Source organism: Corvus kubaryi, unplaced genomic scaffold (assembly GCF_017639235.1).
Source record: "Corvus kubaryi isolate FWS band 111438036 unplaced genomic scaffold, C.kubaryi_AGA036_p1.0 37398, whole genome shotgun sequence".
NCBI classification, from domain to species: domain Eukaryota; kingdom Metazoa; phylum Chordata; class Aves; order Passeriformes; family Corvidae; genus Corvus; species Corvus kubaryi.
In genome coordinates this window covers 27,540,152-27,559,887 of record NW_024581137.1, presented here as the reverse complement: position 1 = coordinate 27,559,887, position 19,736 = coordinate 27,540,152, and the positions used below count along the sequence as shown (strand labels likewise).

Genomic DNA, 19,736 nt, shown 5'->3' with positions numbered 1-19,736 from the left:
TGTAATATGATTGTAGGCTGTCCCTGAATGGAAACCATGCTCATCTTTTTGTGCTGCAACCCCTCTTGTAACAACTTTCACATGATAAACATTGTTCTTCTGATTCTGCATCTTCCTGAGACTGAAGCATCTAGTTCAGGAACAATTCTAGCCTGCTGTCAACATGAGATTTTAGTTTTAACTTAGAAAAGCTGTCAACAAAGTTACAGCTCATTAGAGAAAGGTGAGTGACTCCCAAAGGCAATTAGAGAATCACTGTCCTTACTCATCCTCTTCACCAGACCCGAACAAAAAGAAAGCCACTCTTTTGGACAGGAGTTGCTACTACAACAGGTAAACCCCCAAGGGGAAAGTTAGGGTGCGGGAGTGGAGCAATGGCAAGGATGTCATCTGAATGGTGCTTTTTGAAATGTGAGCATCAACTTTTCAGAGGTTTTTTTTCAGACATCTGTCAGTCCAAGGGTAATACGGTTCACTCATCATCTGGAGATGAGGAAAGTATCAAGGAACCTTGTGAGTGCAGTTTAGGCTGGTGTTGGTGTTTGCATATATAAAATTTCCTGTCACTGCAGTCTCTGCTTTTAGTAAAAGGGCCTGTTGATGAAACCACAGGTACAGTCTGGGCAGCTGCTACGTACTCATCTCTGCATTCATACAAAGAGATGATGCACAGCAGTCCAACTAAATCTAAATCAACCAAATCTAAAATCTACACTACATCTGTATGTTCAAATGTAGCCTTAACTATTTAGCAACTGTTTAAACCCAAATGATTCTGGTCTTGCTCTACAGAACACCATGTAAAGCATGTGCTACAATTACTGCGGGAACCACATGGGAGACCCAGTGGGGCCCATAGCAGAAGCACAGTTCAGGAATTGACTTCAGCAATGCCAGACATTTTTTTAAAGGCTATTCCACTGGATCAAAGGGAAACTAAAAATTATTATGAATGTCCAGCTTAGAAAAGCAAAAGCAGGATGACAAAAACTTATGTTTGGACTTTCTGAAAATCAAGAAGTCAAGTAAATGGGCTCTGGCAGGAATAGCTTTACTCCTGGCAGTTTCGTACTAAGCTTTCAATAAAACGTGCTGCTTTCTCAATCTGCCTCACAGTAAAAGCAAAAGGAGATAAATGTTTTTCACAGTCAGCTGGAGCAGGAGATTTGCCTCACAAAAACACAATCCTTAATGTAACACTTGTGTGCTCTATGTTGTTATTTCCTCATCTGTCAATGTTGTGTTCATGTGTTTCTCCACATAATGATTATTGATCCTCCAAGCACCACTATACCTGATATGGGAAAGTAAATGGTCTCAGCAGACGTCCCTCCAGGGCAGTGGCTGGGCATACCCTACAGGGAAACATCAGCATCGAGGTGTAGTTTGAATCACAAAATACTCCTCTTTAGATCAGTCTTTATTCTCTCTACATAAAATGAAATGTTTATCTTACAAGAATTTTAACATACTTTAACATGCAATACAAATATGTTGCATTTAAACAAAGTTGTTTGAACGTCTGGTTGTACAAATGAAAAAATATCTAAGTATGAACTGTAACTAAAAAAAAGTAATCCTGAACTCTGATTTAGACCAGTTACAACTGCTGGGTAGATGCTTCAGGCAGCAGGTGCACTACACAAAAACTGCTGGTGAGAGGTTTTGTTGGCTTTTTTTACTGGGATGATTTTTTAATTTTTTTTTTTAACACTCTTCTACTTTCATGTTTCAGTGAATAATTGCACTTTGGAATAAAATTTTTAAAAATCATTCTCCCACTGATTGATTGCATCAGCTTTGGCTGGAATACAATGGCATTCGATGAAAGTACCCTTTCCTTCCTTGCAAGAACAAGTTCTATAAACTACAGGTGGTTGAACAGGTCCAGAAAGCAAAGCTGGAAAAATGGATCTTTATGGTCGAGTTGGTAGACAAAGGTGTTTTGTTTCTTTGAAGACGGGGATGCCTTGAAGGCAGTTGTTAAACACCCGTTCTGCAAACTTGCACAATTATATAAATAAAAATATTGCTCAAATTGACCAAGCTCTCCATCATGTGGTTGTGTAGCTCTGTTAAAAATTAACCACTCAAGGTTCAAGAGTGCCGTTTCATTTAACATATAGGTCTGTGCACGTAGATTTCTCTACCAAAACATTTTCCTGAGAGATCCTTTGCATAAGACCATATCAATCAAAAAGTTCCCAATACAGAAATTAATATGCTATACACTACAATTCTATTTTATATAAAACATAGTAATAAACTTTTGAAGTCAAAATTGTTAACATATTAACCAGTTGCAGGCACAGCTTGAGTTCAGTGTTGTCAATTGTCCTCCGCCAGTTGTTTTTGTAAACTAGAAGATGCGAGAAAACAGTGTTAGTGCTTTTTAGGAAACTCAGCTCCCCCATAAATTTCCACTGCTGAAGATGATAACTTCCAAAACAGCACTTCTATACACTTCAACCAACCAAGAGGGATTTCAAAATAGGCAAAAGTCTTTCCATTTTTGAAGTGTAAACAACTGTTGTCTGTGTACAATACACCTCACTTTACATATACCTCACTTTAAAGAAGCTGATTTCAGCCTAGGAGAAAATCTGAAATCCAAGAAACTTCTTTTGTATAGATGCAGGATTTGTCCCAGGGCACAAGAAGTCAAATGTTATTTAAAGGGTTGTAACAGTTTAAAAAGGAATCAGCACAGGGCAGAACTCTCACCTTTCCAGGTACTCCTTGACATTGTTGTAGCCGTAGAACTTGGCCAGGTGGATGAGCATGCCGGTGGCACAGCGCCCATCCCGCCGGCGGCAATAGCTGCAGTTGCACACCCCGCGACAAGGAGGACAGATCCAGGCCTGCAGGGGCGTGAGTGTGGGAGGGGGGTAAAAGCAAGTTATGAAAAATGCTATATTTGCCTTCCTGTTGCTCCGAAAAATATGAGTACAGCTTCCCTACCATGCGATTGTTCAGAGGTTTTAAAAGCCTCTGTCAGCCAGCCAGCCAACCTTATTAACACTTCCCAAATTCTGCAGGATTAGAGGAATTATTAAGTGCTTGAATACTTCTTACTCTTGAAGCCTCAGGTTCTCTGATGTGCTCAGTACTGATTTTCAAATAGACTGAGGTCTTCTATAATGCCTAAGGATAATTCACTCTATGCCAGGCTGACTGTAGTCAACTCCCTAGAAAGAGAGGGATACCCACTGCAACAAGTTCCTTTGGCTCTACCTGCCTGCTGGTACGGCACAATTCCTGGGACTGAATTAACCAGCTGGTACATGAAGTCAGGCATCTCCAAGCTGCTCAGCAACTGCACATAAAAGCACAGGTGCTAACAGAGCAGCCACTGCCACACTGGGCCACCACATCAGAGTCATTAGTTAGTACTACACATCTGTTCTTGGCAAAAAAGTTTGAACACCATTTTACCATGAGCATATTCTTATCATCACAGATCACTAACAAAACTGTATTCATTACACTTTCATTCCAGGCTCAAGAATGATACTTACTGGATCAAGCAGAGCAGACTTCACATCTTCACCATATCGATTTCGAAGACATGGTCCACAGAACTGCCCCCTTACTCCTCCACAGCCCTGGTTGCGACAAATTGTCTTTGTGTCAGTTGTCTTTTGTCGACACTGGTGGCAAGTACTACCCTAAAGGTGGAAAGGAAGAGAAAAACATATGTATGAAGGACACCTTAAATGCTCATTGATGAACTTCCCTAATAATAAGCACAAACTTCAAACCAAAGTCAAATTAAACAGTGAACAGCAAGTTCTGTCATTATGATAAATCATATAGCAACGCTAGGAGTTTTACAGACAGTGCCCAGTTTCAGTTGCATTGGAAGTCTCAAATTACATTAGCCTCATGTCACAGCTCTGGTCCTTTCTTCTCTCTAGGAAAAACCTTAAACTATTGAGAAAATGATCTTGTAACTCATCTTTGCCAATACCATGAAGCATGAAATACATGGTAAGCTGATCTTTATGATAATCAGTAATAGCCATATCCAGTGAAAGCAAGGAAGGAGTTCCATTAAGAACTCTGGAAACTGCACAACATGTATAAAAATGTCATTTCTGGGGGTACAAAGAACAGCAGGGATCACTATTATTTAATGGTACAACACAACATTTTTATTAGTGAAAGAGATAAAAAGGATGCCAACTCTTACCAGGGGCAAGTAATAGCTATAGCAAGCTTAACTTAATAGCTCTGTGGCACAAAACCACTTCTTCTCAGAGGCAAAAAGCCAGTGGGGAATATGAACCACCACAGCCAAGCCCACAGAAGTCTGGCAAAGCTTTCAAAGCTGTACTGTGTGCCATAATAACGATGAGCTATACTCCCCAGAGCCTCAGGAAAGGACACCTTTTAGCAAACACCAGTGAAACAGTGAGAGACTTTTCATTTCAAGCACACAGACACACTGAAGAATATGGCAACCACTTACTAGAACTTTATCATAGATTTTGTCTCTAACAGCGATTGCAATGTTGTCCAAGTCCTCCTCAGTTATATCTTCTACTGGACGATCAGATGAATACTTTGATGATCTCCGTCTTTTGCGTACTCCACAATCCCCCTGCTAAACAAACTCATCTCAGTATGTATTGTTTGTCTGATGTCATGAAGTCTCTGTCACCACACCTGGTGACAAATTCCTTCATTTACAATGTGTATGCAGTCCAGAGCTGGCAGACTACAGGCTCAGGCAACCACTGGAAGAACAGGGTTTCCAAATCACTGCCTGTTTCTCTCCCTCTCCTCCATAATCTTTTCTCTACTACACTTTTTATTCATTTTATTTAATTCCTTTCCATCATTACTACTTCTATTTGCACAAATCCCTGACATGTTTTACTGCTAACTGTTCTTTGCATTCCCTGCACTCCTCCACTGTAACTCTTAATACTCCATTTCTTCCCTCTCAAAATAAGGAACTGTGATCATCTGCCTTGCCATGCTTTCCTCCTTCAATCTCCTTGTATGTTCTCTAGTTTCTTTCTCCAATAACAATCTCTAATGTGCTGCAAAAAAATCCTCTACTGAAGTTTTAGGTTAGTCCTGCCATACTCAGCCCTTTCTTATTATCCTGTTATTTGGAAGAGAGTACTCCACTCACGATTAAGTGATCTTTTTTCCTTCTAAATACCATTCTCTTTGACTCCTATTCATGAATAAATCTCATCTGATTCTTAGCCTTCCCCATACCTGTCTCTGAAGACCTCATTTGTCCTTCACTCTAGATCAGTTCTGTTCCATCCAACACAGTAATTTACCAGCCTAAGTTCTCATTTAGTGCTACTCCTCTTCTAATAGCCAAGTTCCCTCTATAATGTTTCAACTGTGCCCAGCACTTGTTCCTACAAGCAGTACTGGGATCCAGCCTGTAAGAATTCAAACTTAAAAGAGTTTTCCTCATAAGGGCTATACAGAAAATATAAGCAAGACAAATTACCACCATAAGCTAGAGGAGGGAAAAAACAGATTTTTAAAAATAGGAAGAGTAAAACCTGCAACTTTTCAATGGCTAGCCTGTACATTAACAGTTCGCTGGTGCAGATTCCTTTAATTCATACTCAGTTCAGCCATGTAACTCACATCTTCCCTCTGTTACTTCCAGAGGATTTCTGCCTTTTTTTCTGAGTCTGGTAACAGAGAAGATCTGCTTTGCCACCTCCATCACCCTACTGCCTTGCCACTCCAAGGCCTTCTACATTACAGGCTCTAATAATTTCCAGATGAAGAATAAATAACGGACCACAAGTAAAATGCCTTTATATGCTTGAATAACACTGGTCACAAAAAAAACCCACTTAACAGGTGAAAGATGAGACAGAAAGGCCTGGAGATAACTTCTCTGAAGCTAATCCCAACCAAAGATTTTCAATAACTTTGTGTAGGATGTGACATCTGGTCTAAGTGCTGGCCAACAATTTAAATGTTTCCTAGTTCCTGACTACTAGGGATATCAAAATCTGGCAAATACCACACTGAGTCTCTTCAAGAGGTTTTGTTGCCTATAGCTACGGATGTGTTCTGCAAATTTGACAGCCGACACAGTGAATTTTTCCAAGGCAAATTTTTCTGGTGGACGAGCATTTCTGGTTGGGTTCATTCGACGTGTTATCTGGCCTTCAGAAAAAGTCCTCCTTGGGGTTTTCTTCTGTTTCTAGAAAAAGAAGGAAATTACAGTGTCTGTCTTTTCAGTTATGCCTGTAGTGTCAAACACTAGGAACAATCTGAAAATCTCTGTACCACACTTGTACTATCATGAATTGATCTGCCATTCTCCCACTCGTTATTTGTTAAGCCAAACCCCACCAATTACACTCCCTACAAACTATACCTTTTTGCTACTTTTAAAACACCACACCATCACGCCAAATTCCATTCCAATCAACATCACAGAACTACACCAAAATTTAACAGGCTGCCACCTTAAGGTGGAAGCTAGTTCTCACTGTTCTTTGGTAGCTAAATATTCAGATTTTCCCACAATCTGACTACACAATTGAGGAACATTGAGGAATATGCAACTTGAGGATCAATCTGAATTCTAGTTAATTTTCTTTCAAACTTTTTAAACTGAAAGGGCATTAAGAAGCTGCTTCATTTAGTTCGAGATTCCTAATTTGGAGATTCTTGGGAGGTGCAAGATACCCTCTTCCTACTCTCACACCTGCCAGTTACTGTGTGATTGAATTCATGCAACGGAAGTCCTGCATGGACATCTACCAAAGACACGGCCCTTCAATGTTTCCTCAAATCTTTTCAGTTTATAAGATACATGGGAAAATGCTACTCTACAGAGAAAGAAGGGTTGACACTCCTCTGCTTAAAGCTGAGAAAAGTCAGTTGAAATAACTACTGTATCATTCCAGTTTGTGTTAAATGGTTCAACTTCATGGTACTTCCCAACCAATAGCAAATCTATAAAAATGAAGTGACCAAACCCAAAGAAAACCAGAACAAACTGCTGAAAGTTTCTGATGAAACCCATTAACCCTAAGTCTAACAAAAATTACTGCCACCACCAACCAGTACCGGGAACTTACTGAAGGAGTCGAGGCAGGTGTTTTCACTGGGAACAGGTCCGGTATGGAATTCAGTTCTGCCAGCAGCTGGGCAAGCTGGAATCAAGTGATGTCACATTGAAAACTCACTGCAACTTGCAAAAAAAGCCACACCACCTACTATCCACTCTCCACATGCACTTCAAATTATAGCTAAGCATGTACATTAAACCTTTCTGGAAGCACCTAAATAAAGTGGGGTTCATAAAAGGGGTTCATTTACTCCTGAATGAGCAAGAATTCTGCCAACAATACTAACTTCACAGCTCCCACTAATTTTTACTGGGAATTAGAACTAGCCACATTTACATAGTATCTTGTCAAAACAGGACCAAAGGAGTGCATTACAACACAGTAATGGTTGATAACGAGAAATTCAGTTCATATGATAGGAGGGAGAAAAGAAAGACAGGGTGCCAGAAGACAGTAAGGTGTTCTCAGTGAGCTTTTATTGACAGTAGATACATCTGTGCTCTTTGCCAGAGACCTCAGTGTCCCCTTAAGCAGGGTAGACACTGGGTACATGCTCATTACAAAGTCACAGAGCAACTAAGCCCCACTGGCAGTTCCCCCCATGCATGTTCTGATGCATGTACAGCATCAGAAGCACTTCAGCAGGATGATCATTTCTTGCACTGTGTATGAGTTGTCTTGGAGGAACATTTCCACAGAAGCAGTGGCTGATAGGTACAAAAAAAAACACTGACCTGTTCTGGAATTCCAGAATGAGACTAACTTCTGAAAAGCCAGTGGAAGTGGGGATGAGCCAAGCTGCTAGCTCTGAGATTGCCACAGCCATCAAGAGATTAAAAGCTGAATACAGTATTTCTCAGTAAATACTTCAGTGTAGCATTTATTAAGTGCTATTTAATGCCATTACAGTACTGCTCCTAGGATGCCAGTGAATTTCACAGTGGTTGAACTGCAAGGAAGAGTGGAAGGTAAGAAGGACCAAGGAGCAGCAAGACCAACACAACAGCAGTGGGGACACATGACAGATTAGAAACGCAGGTACAACACTGAAGCAAGTTTTTACACAGGAGCGAGCTGTAGGCCCACACCAAGAGGTATTGTTTGAGCCCCAGGAGTGCTTGGCAGCTGCAACTCTTCCTGAAACACAGTAAAACTGAAGGAGCTACTAAAGACTGAACATCAGTTCGGATTATATAGCAGCATGATAATTAAAGAGAGCTGATGGCATGTTGGATAATAGAGGAAAAAACATTAGGAAATATCAGTTGCTCTTTTCCGCACCTACACACAGGTTCAGCAGTTATATAGTAAAACATTACTGTAAAAATCACATCCCACACAACTGAAAAATCATATTTATCATCCTCAGCAGTTTTTAGCTGGCTTTCCAATCAGTAACTGCAGCAGATTTGTCATACACAAACAAAAAGTAGAAACACTATTGTTCAAATGACACCATATAAACCACCTGAAAGGACCAGCGGGTTTTCTGACATGTTCTGAATATAAGGCTGCAAAACTTGGTCATTTGTAACTTCATTCACATCCACATTAAAAATGCTTAGTTCTATTCTGGTTTTAAATTTGACTTGAGGTTATTTTAGGGGTAAATGTCTGAGTTCTGAGGGTCCTCTAGGGTTTTCCCAGGCAGAAAAATTCACCATAAGATTTTCCCAAAGTTCCAGCACAAGCTAAAGGTAAGTATGCTAAAGGTAAGTACTTGTATGTAAATGTCAGAGAACAAAACACTGCTCTTAAGTCTTACCATGGCTTTATTTTCTTTTATATTTATGGCTCTCTTAAGCAGTGCACTGGAACTTTCCTCCTGTGTTTCCTTAATGTCTTCTTCAGACTCTGAAGCAGAGCCCTCTACTTTGTCTGACCGCTTGAGGCTTATTTCTTTTGAAAGAGGTGTGAGAGATTCACTGTCCTTTAGAGGTAAGTCAGACAAAGCCTGTTCAGGCACTTTTTTCTCAGATGACTTTCTGGTGGGAAACTGTAAAGCAACACGAAGGCCAAAGCTTCTTCTCTTGGGGGAAAACTTCTTCTCTTCTTCCTCCTCTTCCTTCTCATTACCCAATAAATTATCGCGTTCTTCATCACTCAAGTCTGACTCCACCATCTAGAGGCAGGAAAAATCCCGTGTTACATTATTGGCTCTGACACAAGGGAGGTCATTTTTAAATCACTAGTTCTAGACAGCAGTCTTTCCACCCATCATACATTCACCTAAATTAACAAATTTAATTGCAACTTCTGCCTGTGCAGAGATCAAGAAAACATCTACATACTAGTATTGCCTAAGATAGAGACATGGCTGTCTCCAGAGGAACAATCTTGCCCAGTACAATCTACAAGCAGTGGAAGCATTTCTAATATGTGATGCTATATTAAATAAAGCATTTTTTCTCTTTTAAGACAACATGCTTTAATTCAGCATGAAGAAAGAACATCACAGTGTATCAGAAAGACTCCTACTAGAACATGAGGTTTACACAGAAGAGACAGAAAAAAAAGAAATCAACATATACATTCACATGTAGGTGTGACTGCCTTTACCAGAACTTCTTTCTTGTTCACATGCACCTCGTTTGAAGCAAAGCCCTCAAACACTTCCGTTTCAGAGTCGGTGTCCTCAGTGAAAATCCTCCGCAGCTCTTCAGTGAGGTATCTGGACTGAAACCGGAGCCCCTGCAAAAATACCACTCCATAGCTGTGAGAGACAGTCAGATAAACAGTATTCACACAGCCACAATAAACAGGTTTTGAGGGTCAAGACAGTGCCAACCAGCTAGCATACTGTGAAAGCATTTTGCAGGCAAAGCCTGTCAAAAGAAACAAACAACAAGAAGACAACATTCAGAGTTTCAACACTGAGTTATTTTAACTTAGCAAGACTCTTTTTCTTCATTTTGAGGACAGGGCTTTAACTGAGCTACTTGTTGTGGGGTAAACTTTCTTCTTCACATCTTCCTCCCCTTCTTCATTACTACCCAATAAAAATAAACTATCAGTTTTCTTGCATGTAAATTACATGTTGTTTTATATATTTTCTTCTGGATGTAAAAAACCAGGCCTTGAACAGAAGAAAATACAAATGAGAGATGGGGTCTGCTCCTCATGCTGTTACACCATCACTGAACTGACCAATATCAACACAAATCCACAGAGCTTTGACTAGCCTAAGTAACATCCCTCCACCTTTCAACTTCTCAACTCTCTGCTTTTTTGGTGCAGTTTATCATTCACATGTGTTCTCCTCAATTTCAGCCTATAGACCAGGAGGTAAAAAGATGTCATTAAAACACTCTTCTTGATATGTACATTACATCCCAATTAAACACAAGGCTTTTACCAAATAGAAATATATTTCCATACTTCCAATAAGAACTAGTAGAAAACCATCTAGTGAACTTGCTCCTGTTAATCTCTTGAAAGACTGCTCCTGGTAGGAATATAACCCATGCTCACATCACACCTGCTGCTTCAAAGTCAGCAACATGTAAGTTTGTTTCCCCAACTTTCCTCTGTTATTTCTTCCTCCCACACAAGAAACAAAAATGACCTTTAATACAACGCATTTGCAAAATATCTTTATTCTTCCTTTCAATTCCTTCCCTTCCATGACTTTAATTACACACTTCTTTATTTTAAGATAATATCTGGTGAAAAAAAGATACAATAGATGAGTGGAAAAACTTAGAGGGGAATGGGAGGGGGGAGCCACCGCATATGCTGTTTCTTTACACTTAAATATCTACAAATTATTATGGGTAATTGTAATGAGTTTTCTCTGAGGAAAATTACTTTATTCTTTTGTTGATAGCTGCAGTGCAGCTGCTTGAGAAAGGAACAAACACAATAGGGAAGTTACTTTAAAGTTAAATTGCACTTCTTGGAGCAAACTGAAGTTTTTATGTATTCTGTGTTTTCATGAAATTCCACAATTAAGGTTGAGGGGGGAACTATGCTATTTGCTAGCTAAAGTAACTAAAAATAACACACCCAGAGCTATGCTGTTCATCTACGAAGAACAATCGACACCAGGTAAAACACACATCAGGGATACCTATTGGAGAAATTGTGGGAACTTGGCAGAAGCACAGAAGTTATGGGAGCAGGACTGCAGAAAGCCCTGAGGAAAAGCAGGCACACAGAGGTCACTACCTGTTAACTCATTTGCACCTCAGCATCCAAGGGAATACCTGATGCACCAACAGCCCATTTGCCACCCCAGCAGGGCAGCTACCTTGCCTCCTTTCTCAAGAACTGCTGAATTTTTCTGATCTTCCCATCATTTTGCCATTCACACCAAAACCTTTTCGTTTCCTGCACAACAAGGACCAATGGGTTTTTGCAGCAATAGTGGTGTTTGGCATCATGAATGCCAGATGATGGTCATCCTGATGCAGGGCCCTGGTGTGCAAGGACTGCAGATTATGCTGCAGTTGGATAGAACTCAGGGTATTTTTATTGTACCATTTAGTGCTAAGGGAATTAAATTCAATACCAATTGAGATTTAAAATAATACTCATCCCAAGGGAAACACAGGAATGGTAAGGAAGGTTGCAGTGGCAGCTGTAAATCTGGAACAAGTCTCACTGGGATTCTCAGCAATGCATGTTAAACCAACAGTACCTAGCTCTTCCACAGCATTTTTAATCAGAGGATTTTAAAATGCTTTGCAGAAGAGATCATTATCATAAACTCTATTTCACAAGTTGGGAAATCAAGGGAGAGAAAAGTACAGTCAGGTGTCTGCAATCCCCAAGCAGGCAGAAGCTCCCACACAAGGCTTCCCCTCCACCACCACCTCTCCCCACTGACCCTTGTGATTCTCCCCACAAAGACACAAATACAAGAGCAAGCTACCTCCTGGTTTTCTGAAGTTACCAGTACTGCTGTCTAGCAACAAGATTATAAACCAATTTAGAATCCAGTACATTTCATTACATTTTTGACACAATCTTTCTCCATAGCACAGACTGTGGCTCTACCCCCAAAAGGTTTCTGTGCTCTCCTGGGGTCACTTGCCTATAAAGGCTCAGAAGCAGTACATAATTGTACAAGCCTTATTCTGTCTCTTGGCTAACACTAATCATCTTTCTTGTCATCAGCACCTGGTAACCAGGTGCTGACCTGATGGACTAGGAAAACAGAAGAAAAAAAAAATCCGTTTTCTAACTAATGAAACAGAGGGACCTTTGCAAGAGCACAAAGGACGAAGGTATCTTATAACACATTAGCTCATGTCTATCAAGCATGTAATTATAAGTTTCTAACACAGTAAAAACTAAATTTTTTGCCACCCAAGACATCACACCAGCTCTATTATTTTCTTATTAATTCAGCTGGTATCTCCAGCTACCAAATCAGAGAAGAAAAAATATCAAATCATTGTGCTTCACCATCAAGAGAGCAAAGAACCAGCAAATCGCACTATCGCAGCAGGAGCTGATGGTTTCTCTGCGTCACCACTGTTAAAACATGATTTTAGTGCAGAGACAGCATGGAGAAACTTCTGGAATAGATACCTTAAAGTCTGCATACTCTGAAATGCCTGTCTAATATCATGTATTTGTACTGTCTTAAGTATCCAGAATGGTAATTCTCTTTTCCTGTTTGCTACTAACCTATTTCACTTAAACTCACCTTCCAATGAAACCCATTTTTTTTTTATATTATGAAGCAGTTTTCAAAAGCAACCATTAAACCCTAAAAATGATACCAAGATTGTTTACATTTATTTTTAATATGGGGACTGCAAACTGTGGGTTATGGTGCGAGTTATAATTCACACAGTTTTGACACAGACTCAGAGTACAACTGCATCCCAAGAGCATAACTGGACTACAGCAATCTGTTCCTACCTCTTTTCCAGACTCCGGGGAATCAAAACTAGCATAGCGGTTCTCTGACAAGAAGCTCTGTTTGGAAGCATCATCTCGGAACCCTGGAAAATCTTCAGTGTCACTGGGGGCATTGAAAATGTTGGCCACATCCTTGGGTATCTGTTTCTGATTCAAAACAAGACAGAAAATATGAGTCACACACACCAACTTAACAGGAAAACTCGAATTGGCAAAAGTACAATTTATTTTTATATTCCTAAGCAAGTACAAATCCGTACCACAAAATATGTTATGTGTAAATTGTACCTTATTCAGCTAAACTCCAGGAAAACTCTGTATAGACTGTTTTAATCCCTGAATATAGACTCGGGATCTGGGATTAGGGAGGGGATGCGACACACAGGGTGTTCAACTCCACAAGGAAAGTACTTCAGTGACATAAAAATACATGTGTGCCTCGTGCTTGCAAGCAGGAGCTATGGGCACCTTTACCCATGGGGAAACCCACCACCCCTCCTGCACAGCAATGATGGCTCAGAGCTAAGGAACACAACTTCAAACACAACACAGTGCTAAAGTACAAAGAAACCTTACTGTTAGATCCCACACTACCTTCATGGATTTTAGCAGACACTTAGCTAACTCCAAAAATAAAACCAATGCAACTCATTCTCCTTGACCAGTACTGTCACAGACCTTCTCCTGTGACACTTGGTAAGAAAGTGAAAATGTGTTAACCAAGAACACTTCCCTTTTGCTAGAAGCCTTTGATGTGGCCTACCAGGAGAGGAGGAAGCACAGCCAAGGGCTGGCAGCAGCCTTCCCAAGGTGACCAAGGTCACAGCTTCAGAGTTCAAGAAATTCAGTCCCAGCCTAGGAGACTCTTAACACACATCCAAACATTCCACTGGGCCATATACTTCACACCAAATACTTCAGATAAGCCTCTGCAGGTACCAGGATAGTAAGGAAGCCTTCAGACAGTTCCCACATGGGCTGCTTTAGGATCTGGTATATGTATGGATGAACAGATCAAGCCGTAAAAACCAAGGAAGTAGGCATTTTGCCAGGCTTCAGAACACATTCTTACACATCCCAGTATCACCTGCAAAACCATTCTGCTAGTCACACAAATGCTCAGGGAGAAAAGCGTCTGCATTCCTCACCACCATCTGGATATTCATCTCTCACATCCCCTGGACCACATATACATCTCATACACACCACTCTAACTTGAAACAAGCCTCTGCTGTCTGCTAAAGCCACACAGAGACTTCCCACTCCTCTCATTAACTCTCAGGAACATGAGATCAATGACTGCCTGGTCAGAGACCAACTCCTCATCTGAAAGTGCTGTTATCCAGCCCTGAATATTCAACAGTACACCTCAGAGATGAAGTTCAGAACCAAGAGCAGACTGCTGTTTTCCACTGTCACAGAAAACCAAGGTTGCTCACACATGGCCCATATAATGACTTTTTTCATTTTTTTAAGTTTAATTGTGCCAAGGGAAATGACCCAAAGGAGGCTCATTCTCCAAAAGTAATGTTGCTGAAAAAGTTCGACTTCCATTAAAAGAGCAAGCAGTACCTCCACTGAAGCATCACTCTCTGAAATAAGCTACAGTAAAGGGTGAACATGAGCCTAATTTTATTTTTGTTCTGCTTTTATAAAACTGATGTAGGCTGATACAAAACCAACTTACTGTTGCTCGAGCAAGAGTAGAATTCATCTCTGAAAAACTGACCCTTCTCAGGTCTATAATGGCATGACCCAATGCATGGCTGCTAAAGCCACGCTGTCCACATCCAAACCCCTTTGGATATTCCCTCACCCCTACCTCCTACAGTGAACATCCAGAATCCACTTCCGTTGCTGTGACAGAATTCACTCAGAACAGAACAGTGTTAAAAATGAAGCATTATGCATTTTAATGGAAAAACATACAAGGAGCTGAGGGCATCACTGCTATGAATAAATTGCTTCCAGGAGCCACTGCATTAGTTCTTGTGCTAATGTACAGCTGTTAGCCACTGCTGTGATTATTGTATGCCTGATTTCTTCTTCTTCATCTATTGTTTCTGCATCTGCACCAGAGGAGTCATTGAGGGGCTGTAATTACTGATTATGAACAGTAACAAAAAAATTCTTTCCCAGTAGAAAACTTTATTTTTTTGCATTCTCAACTTCTAAGGTACTGGTACTGATTTACGTAACTTATTGCAGAGCTTCAAGGATTTTTAGTTTGTGACTTGCTCCCCATAGCCTGACTACAAAGAATCTCAATTTGGTCACTGATGAGTCCCCATTTTACCAGAAGGGCTTACATTAATAACAGACAACACCTGACACACACAAGGTGGACATACTCCAGAAGTTTAGAAAGGGAAATCTCATGAGGAATCTTCCTTAACAAGACTATTTCTACATCTGAAATCCTGTATTTCTACACCTGAAATCGTAAGCCAAGTTTATTTCCAGAAGATGTCCACTGACATCAAAGGCAAGCTTGCAGCAAGCATCTCTGTCATGATGGGTTCATTCACTGTCATTTACTGTGTAGTCCTGGAAGCCACAGACATTTCCATCTTCATCTTTCAATTAAAATACATTGTGAAACTGATCTACAATCAGCATCAGAGCCTAGGATTTCAACTCTTGTCAACAAATTAATATACACCAAGAAAAAAAAAATATTTGTCTAAACAGAAATGTCAAAATGTTAATCTACTCAAAATACCTGTAAGAGACAGGCACTCCAGGAGAGGATCTTTTTGCCTCTAAACCCCTAAAAAAGTCACAAAGGCAGAGATGTGATGAACATTCCAACCTTGCTCAGGGAAGATATTTCAACATATTCTGCAGCTGAAATGCTGCAGATGTGAGAAACACTGTCTTTTAAAAATACCTGTTAAAAAGGCTAAATACCAGAAGTCTAGTAAAAACTGAAAATAATTCACAGCTGCTGAAAAAGTAAGTCTTATTTCTGGTAAGAAATCTTATGTCTATTGAACTCATTTATTTTTGCACATAAAACACACTTAGTTGTTTAAAACCCCTACAAGGTACTTTTCAAAAGCATCAGCAAACCTTCCCCGCTACAGACGGCACACAATCCAACAACTGCCAGAGTAACAAACCCTATGTTTCTGCAGAAGTAGTCCAAAGCTCAAGACATCCACGTCTCTCAGGATTTCCTTCCCTAAATTAGACAAAATACCACCAATACACCCAGGGGCATACTCGGATGTGTTGGGCTGCATGGAGATCCCATTCCCACAGAACCAGGGGCAGGCAGCTCACATGTGCCTGTGGAGGCTGGCAGGTCTGCACCAAGGGTTGAGGGTGACAGAGGCTGGTAGGGTTGTCAAAACTATTTCAGTCACATGAGCTATTGGAAAAGTAAGGGACCCAAGGTCCCCAGCAGTCACAAGAACATTTTTCAAGCAGTATCCCCATGAATTCCACCTTCTTAGGCAAGGAAAAAAAGGAAAAGCCTGAGGGGAGCTGTTTTGCTATCCACATCAACAGGAAGAGTTTTCACGTTTCAATTGAAAAAGCAACTTTTCTGACACCAAAGCCATAAAAGATGCAAGTTGCCCTGTAGGCTGTGAAGAGAGAACACTTGCTCCTCTCTCATGCAGGGTGTGCCTGCATGCACACCCATGGGTTTGGTGGGAAGCATGTTATTTCTACACCACTGACTATCATGTTTCATTTTTTAAGAGTTATTTGCACACATCACTTTTCCTGCCAGTTGTCACACTAGCACATTCTTCCCCAATAGTGATGTATCAGGAGAACCTACAGCATGAGAAAGCAGGGCTAGATAAAATTCTCTACTTTTTCTCCTACCATGGAAAAAAAAAAAAAATCAGTTGGGCTGTGTTCCCTTAATTCAATTTAGCACAATATATGGGCATTCCTACTCAAAGCAGAGGACAGACAATTTCAGTCACATTCAAACTCAATAACTGAAGTTTAATGTCAAGCAGATACTCACGCAAACCAAACCTGTGCAAAGTCACACCTTCACCACATGCTGGAAAGCCTCTTGACTTGTCCCAGGTTCAGTCCAAAAGCAAGCCTAAGGCACACCACCCAAGGGCTACAGGCACTGCATTTGGCTCGTACCTCAAAAGAACAACTGAACAGGGAAACACTCCAAGGTTGACAATTGCGGGCAGCGCTACAAGAATAGAGGGGCCCAGCCAGAATGTCAATAGGTGCCAAACCAATAAACTGAAACTATTCAGAAGTCAAGATCCTAGTTTTTCCACAGAACAGAACTCTAAAAAACAGAACTCTAAAAACTTAATTTTAAGCATCATACAAATGTGTGAAAAAATGGAAGGCATAGAGATGCAAAGTCCCATTTTGCAGTGCAAAAGAATCACACAGACTGGATGTATGGTCAACAAGATTGTCAACCACACAATGAGCCTGAGACTCATGGGCATCAACAAAATCTAGGAAGGCAAGGAAGATCCCAGATAACCTACAGAACTTCTCAACAGCATTAAAGCACAAGAACATGAAATGCCCTGGACAGTGAAATGTATTCCTGGCATAAGTGGCAGGAGGTTGAAAGGCAAGTGAATGTTCTGAAAAAAAGAAGGAGCAACTGATAGAATGAGCAATCAACAACCAGTTTTACGATCTTGGCAAGAATAATTTGATTCTACTGAAGGTGAAGATGGATTATGCCGGAGCCTTTAATCTATCACAGCAACAACTCCTGGGACTTTCAGGGTACCCTCTCAAAAAGTTCTGGCAATTTTCACACCAGTAAACCTACTGCTAAACCCAAGTAATTCCATGAAATTTTGGTAAATTCTGCTATTTTCACAACAGCAGGACACGGTTTCTATATTGCCTTATTTAGACTGATAATAAGCTAATGCCCATAAAGCTACTTTATCCTAAAATAAGGAATTCCCAAGTATCATAATCACATGGCAAATCTTTTAAAATGTCACCTTCCATAGGCAACACCTTCCTGCTCTTCAAAAATGCTGGTAATACTGTGAATATCACAGTATCATGCCAGCATATGAACACAATCCAAACACTGTCAACTGCTACTATTTCTTCCTTTGTACCATCCAATCTCTTACCAATCCAAACAGTTGTAACAGCTATTTCTGAATTGATTCTGCATAATTCAAGAGCATCCTTTTCATCTATGGTGATTCCTAACTACTGTCCAAGCCTCGGCGTTCCAAGGAAAAAACTTTTGTACAATACCAAGGCATGCAATGCATCCTTGCTTTATGCCTGGACTGCTCGACTCTAGGACTAGAGTTCAGGCCTTCTGGGTGCAAGCAGTTTGTCACAGCCCACACCCCTTTAACAAGCTCTGTGTACTGAAACTGCTGTGCCAGGACCTTGTAAATCAGACCCTGGGACAGGAAATGGAACTGCAGGTCTTGCGATTCAAAACAATTTTGTACTGCTGACTTCTTTGGCAATTGTTTTCAAATGGGGGCACATACTCACAAGACAATCTGACCGTCAGCAGACAATCTGTGACTTCAGAGGCAAAGAAGCCTTCGCCACCACATCCTTCAGGCCCAGCTAGGACTGAACTCACTGCTCACCAGTGTATCACAGACAAGGCAGAGCCAGCAGAAGGCTGTGCTCAGATAAAAACCAACTCCCATGAGAAACAGAAAAGCACCAAGAACAGACCATGTCCTTCTTCCCTTTGCTGAGCCTTAAAAGAAACATGATGTGCAGCCTTTCAGCTGTGCACCAGAAAAGGGAACTAGCAGATGGTAAGAGTCTTGTGTTACAGCACCAGAAGTGAGAAGCAAGTACCATTTGTGTCTATTGTCAAACAGAGTTCTCCCAAACTGTTTTATAGTGCCCTTATCGTCACACTGCCAATCGAGGGCCTGAGGTCATACAGAGGTGGAAGGTTTACAAAGTCTCTGAGAGGACAGAGGTTCTAATAAATATTCCAGTCTCTATTACACTGCAGTTCCACAGAAACCCATGTAAAGCTCTAACTTTCCATTGGCAAGAGCTGAATGAGATGCTGAATTTCTCCTCACTCCTTCCCACCACGTGGAAAACTCACCATGACTTAAAGAGAGACAATTTAGACTACATATAAGGAGGATGCCAAAACACTAGAACAGGTTGTCTAGAGAGCTGGTGGATGCTCCATTCCTGGAAACATTCAAGGTCAGGTTGGATGGAGCTTGAACAACCTGATTTAGTTTAAGATGGCACTGCTCATTCAGGGAGGCTGACTAGACGAGGTCCCTTCCAATCCAAAGTATTCTATGATTCTATAGCCATACCACCTCCTAAGATTTGAAGCACACAATTTGAAGCACACAATCAGCCTGATGCATCCAAGCACGCGCCACCAGGCTTGGACCAGACCACAGCCGATGGAAGCATGCCTCTCTGACGACTCAAGTGTGTGTCTGAGTTGGCATCACGACGTTCCAACAATAAAATAAAAAAAAACCAAAACCCAAAAGGCGGCCAGAATTAAAAATAAATAAATGAATTAGTTATTTCTAAAGTGGCACCCCTAGGCTCACAACTAATTAACAACGCTCCTTCCCATGAGCCTCTATTAGAGCCGCTACAAGTCCCAGCACCGCTGCAGTTGCCCCACGCCGCTGTTGAGCGTCTCAGGGCCGCCCCGAAGGCGGCTTCCACCCCGTTCCCGGCCTTTTACAACCGCGGAGCCGCCGCGCCACGTGGATGGCGCCCGGCGGGACGGCGGGCCGCCCGCTGCCGCGCACGGCGCGCTGCGGGCGAGGGCGGTGCGGACGCGCCGGGGAAGCCGCCCCG

General features: G+C 41.2%; 2 protein-coding genes and 1 long non-coding RNA gene across 4 annotated transcripts in view; 2 read left to right on the top strand and 1 right to left on the bottom strand.

Annotated features, from left to right (window-relative positions):
* The window catches only part of DNAH11 (dynein axonemal heavy chain 11), a 101,683-nt gene extending 98,002 nt beyond the window's left edge, over window positions 1–3,681 (top strand). The window contains 1 exon segment of the mRNA XM_042044477.1: window positions 3,500–3,681. The gene's annotated coding sequence lies outside the window, so the exon portion shown is untranslated.
* On the bottom strand, window positions 1,403–13,023 carry CDCA7L (cell division cycle associated 7 like). 2 transcript variants are annotated; one of them, XM_042043000.1, is made up of 9 exons: window positions 12,942–13,023; window positions 9,630–9,761; window positions 8,836–9,192; window positions 7,080–7,154; window positions 6,011–6,193; window positions 4,472–4,603; window positions 3,519–3,668; window positions 2,725–2,861; window positions 1,403–2,359 (listed from the first exon to the last, which is right to left on the bottom strand). In XM_042043000.1, the coding sequence occupies exons 3-9, from the start codon at window positions 9,190–9,192 to the stop codon at window positions 2,329–2,331; spliced, it is 1,065 nt and encodes a 354-aa protein (XP_041898934.1). In that variant the 5' UTR covers window positions 9,630–9,761; window positions 12,942–13,023; the 3' UTR covers window positions 1,403–2,328. The 2 variants fall into 2 exon arrangements, with proteins under 2 accessions (XP_041898934.1, XP_041898933.1); XM_042042999.1 differs by lacking the exon at window positions 12,942–13,023 and having other exon boundaries at window positions 4,472–4,606; window positions 9,602–9,688.
* Window positions 8,920–15,082, top strand: LOC121671399. The gene is made up of 3 exons (XR_006018506.1): window positions 8,920–9,008; window positions 12,189–12,298; window positions 12,953–15,082. It is a non-coding gene; the product is annotated as an uncharacterized LOC121671399 (long non-coding RNA).
* Window positions 15,083–19,736: the final 4,654 nt, after the last annotated feature.

Coding starts and splice junctions, on each gene's coding strand:
- CDCA7L (XM_042042999.1), bottom strand. CDS start 9,192: ATGGTGGAGTCAGACTTGAGTGATGAAGAACGCGATAATTTATTGGGT. Junction 4,607..6,010: donor TCTTGAAGAGACTCAGTGTG/GTATTTGCCAGA, acceptor GAGTTTGTTTAG/CAGGGGGATTGTGGAGTACG. Junction 2,862..3,518: donor AGTCTGCTCTGCTTGATCCA/GTAAGTATCATT, acceptor ACGCCCCTGCAG/GCCTGGATCTGTCCTCCTTG.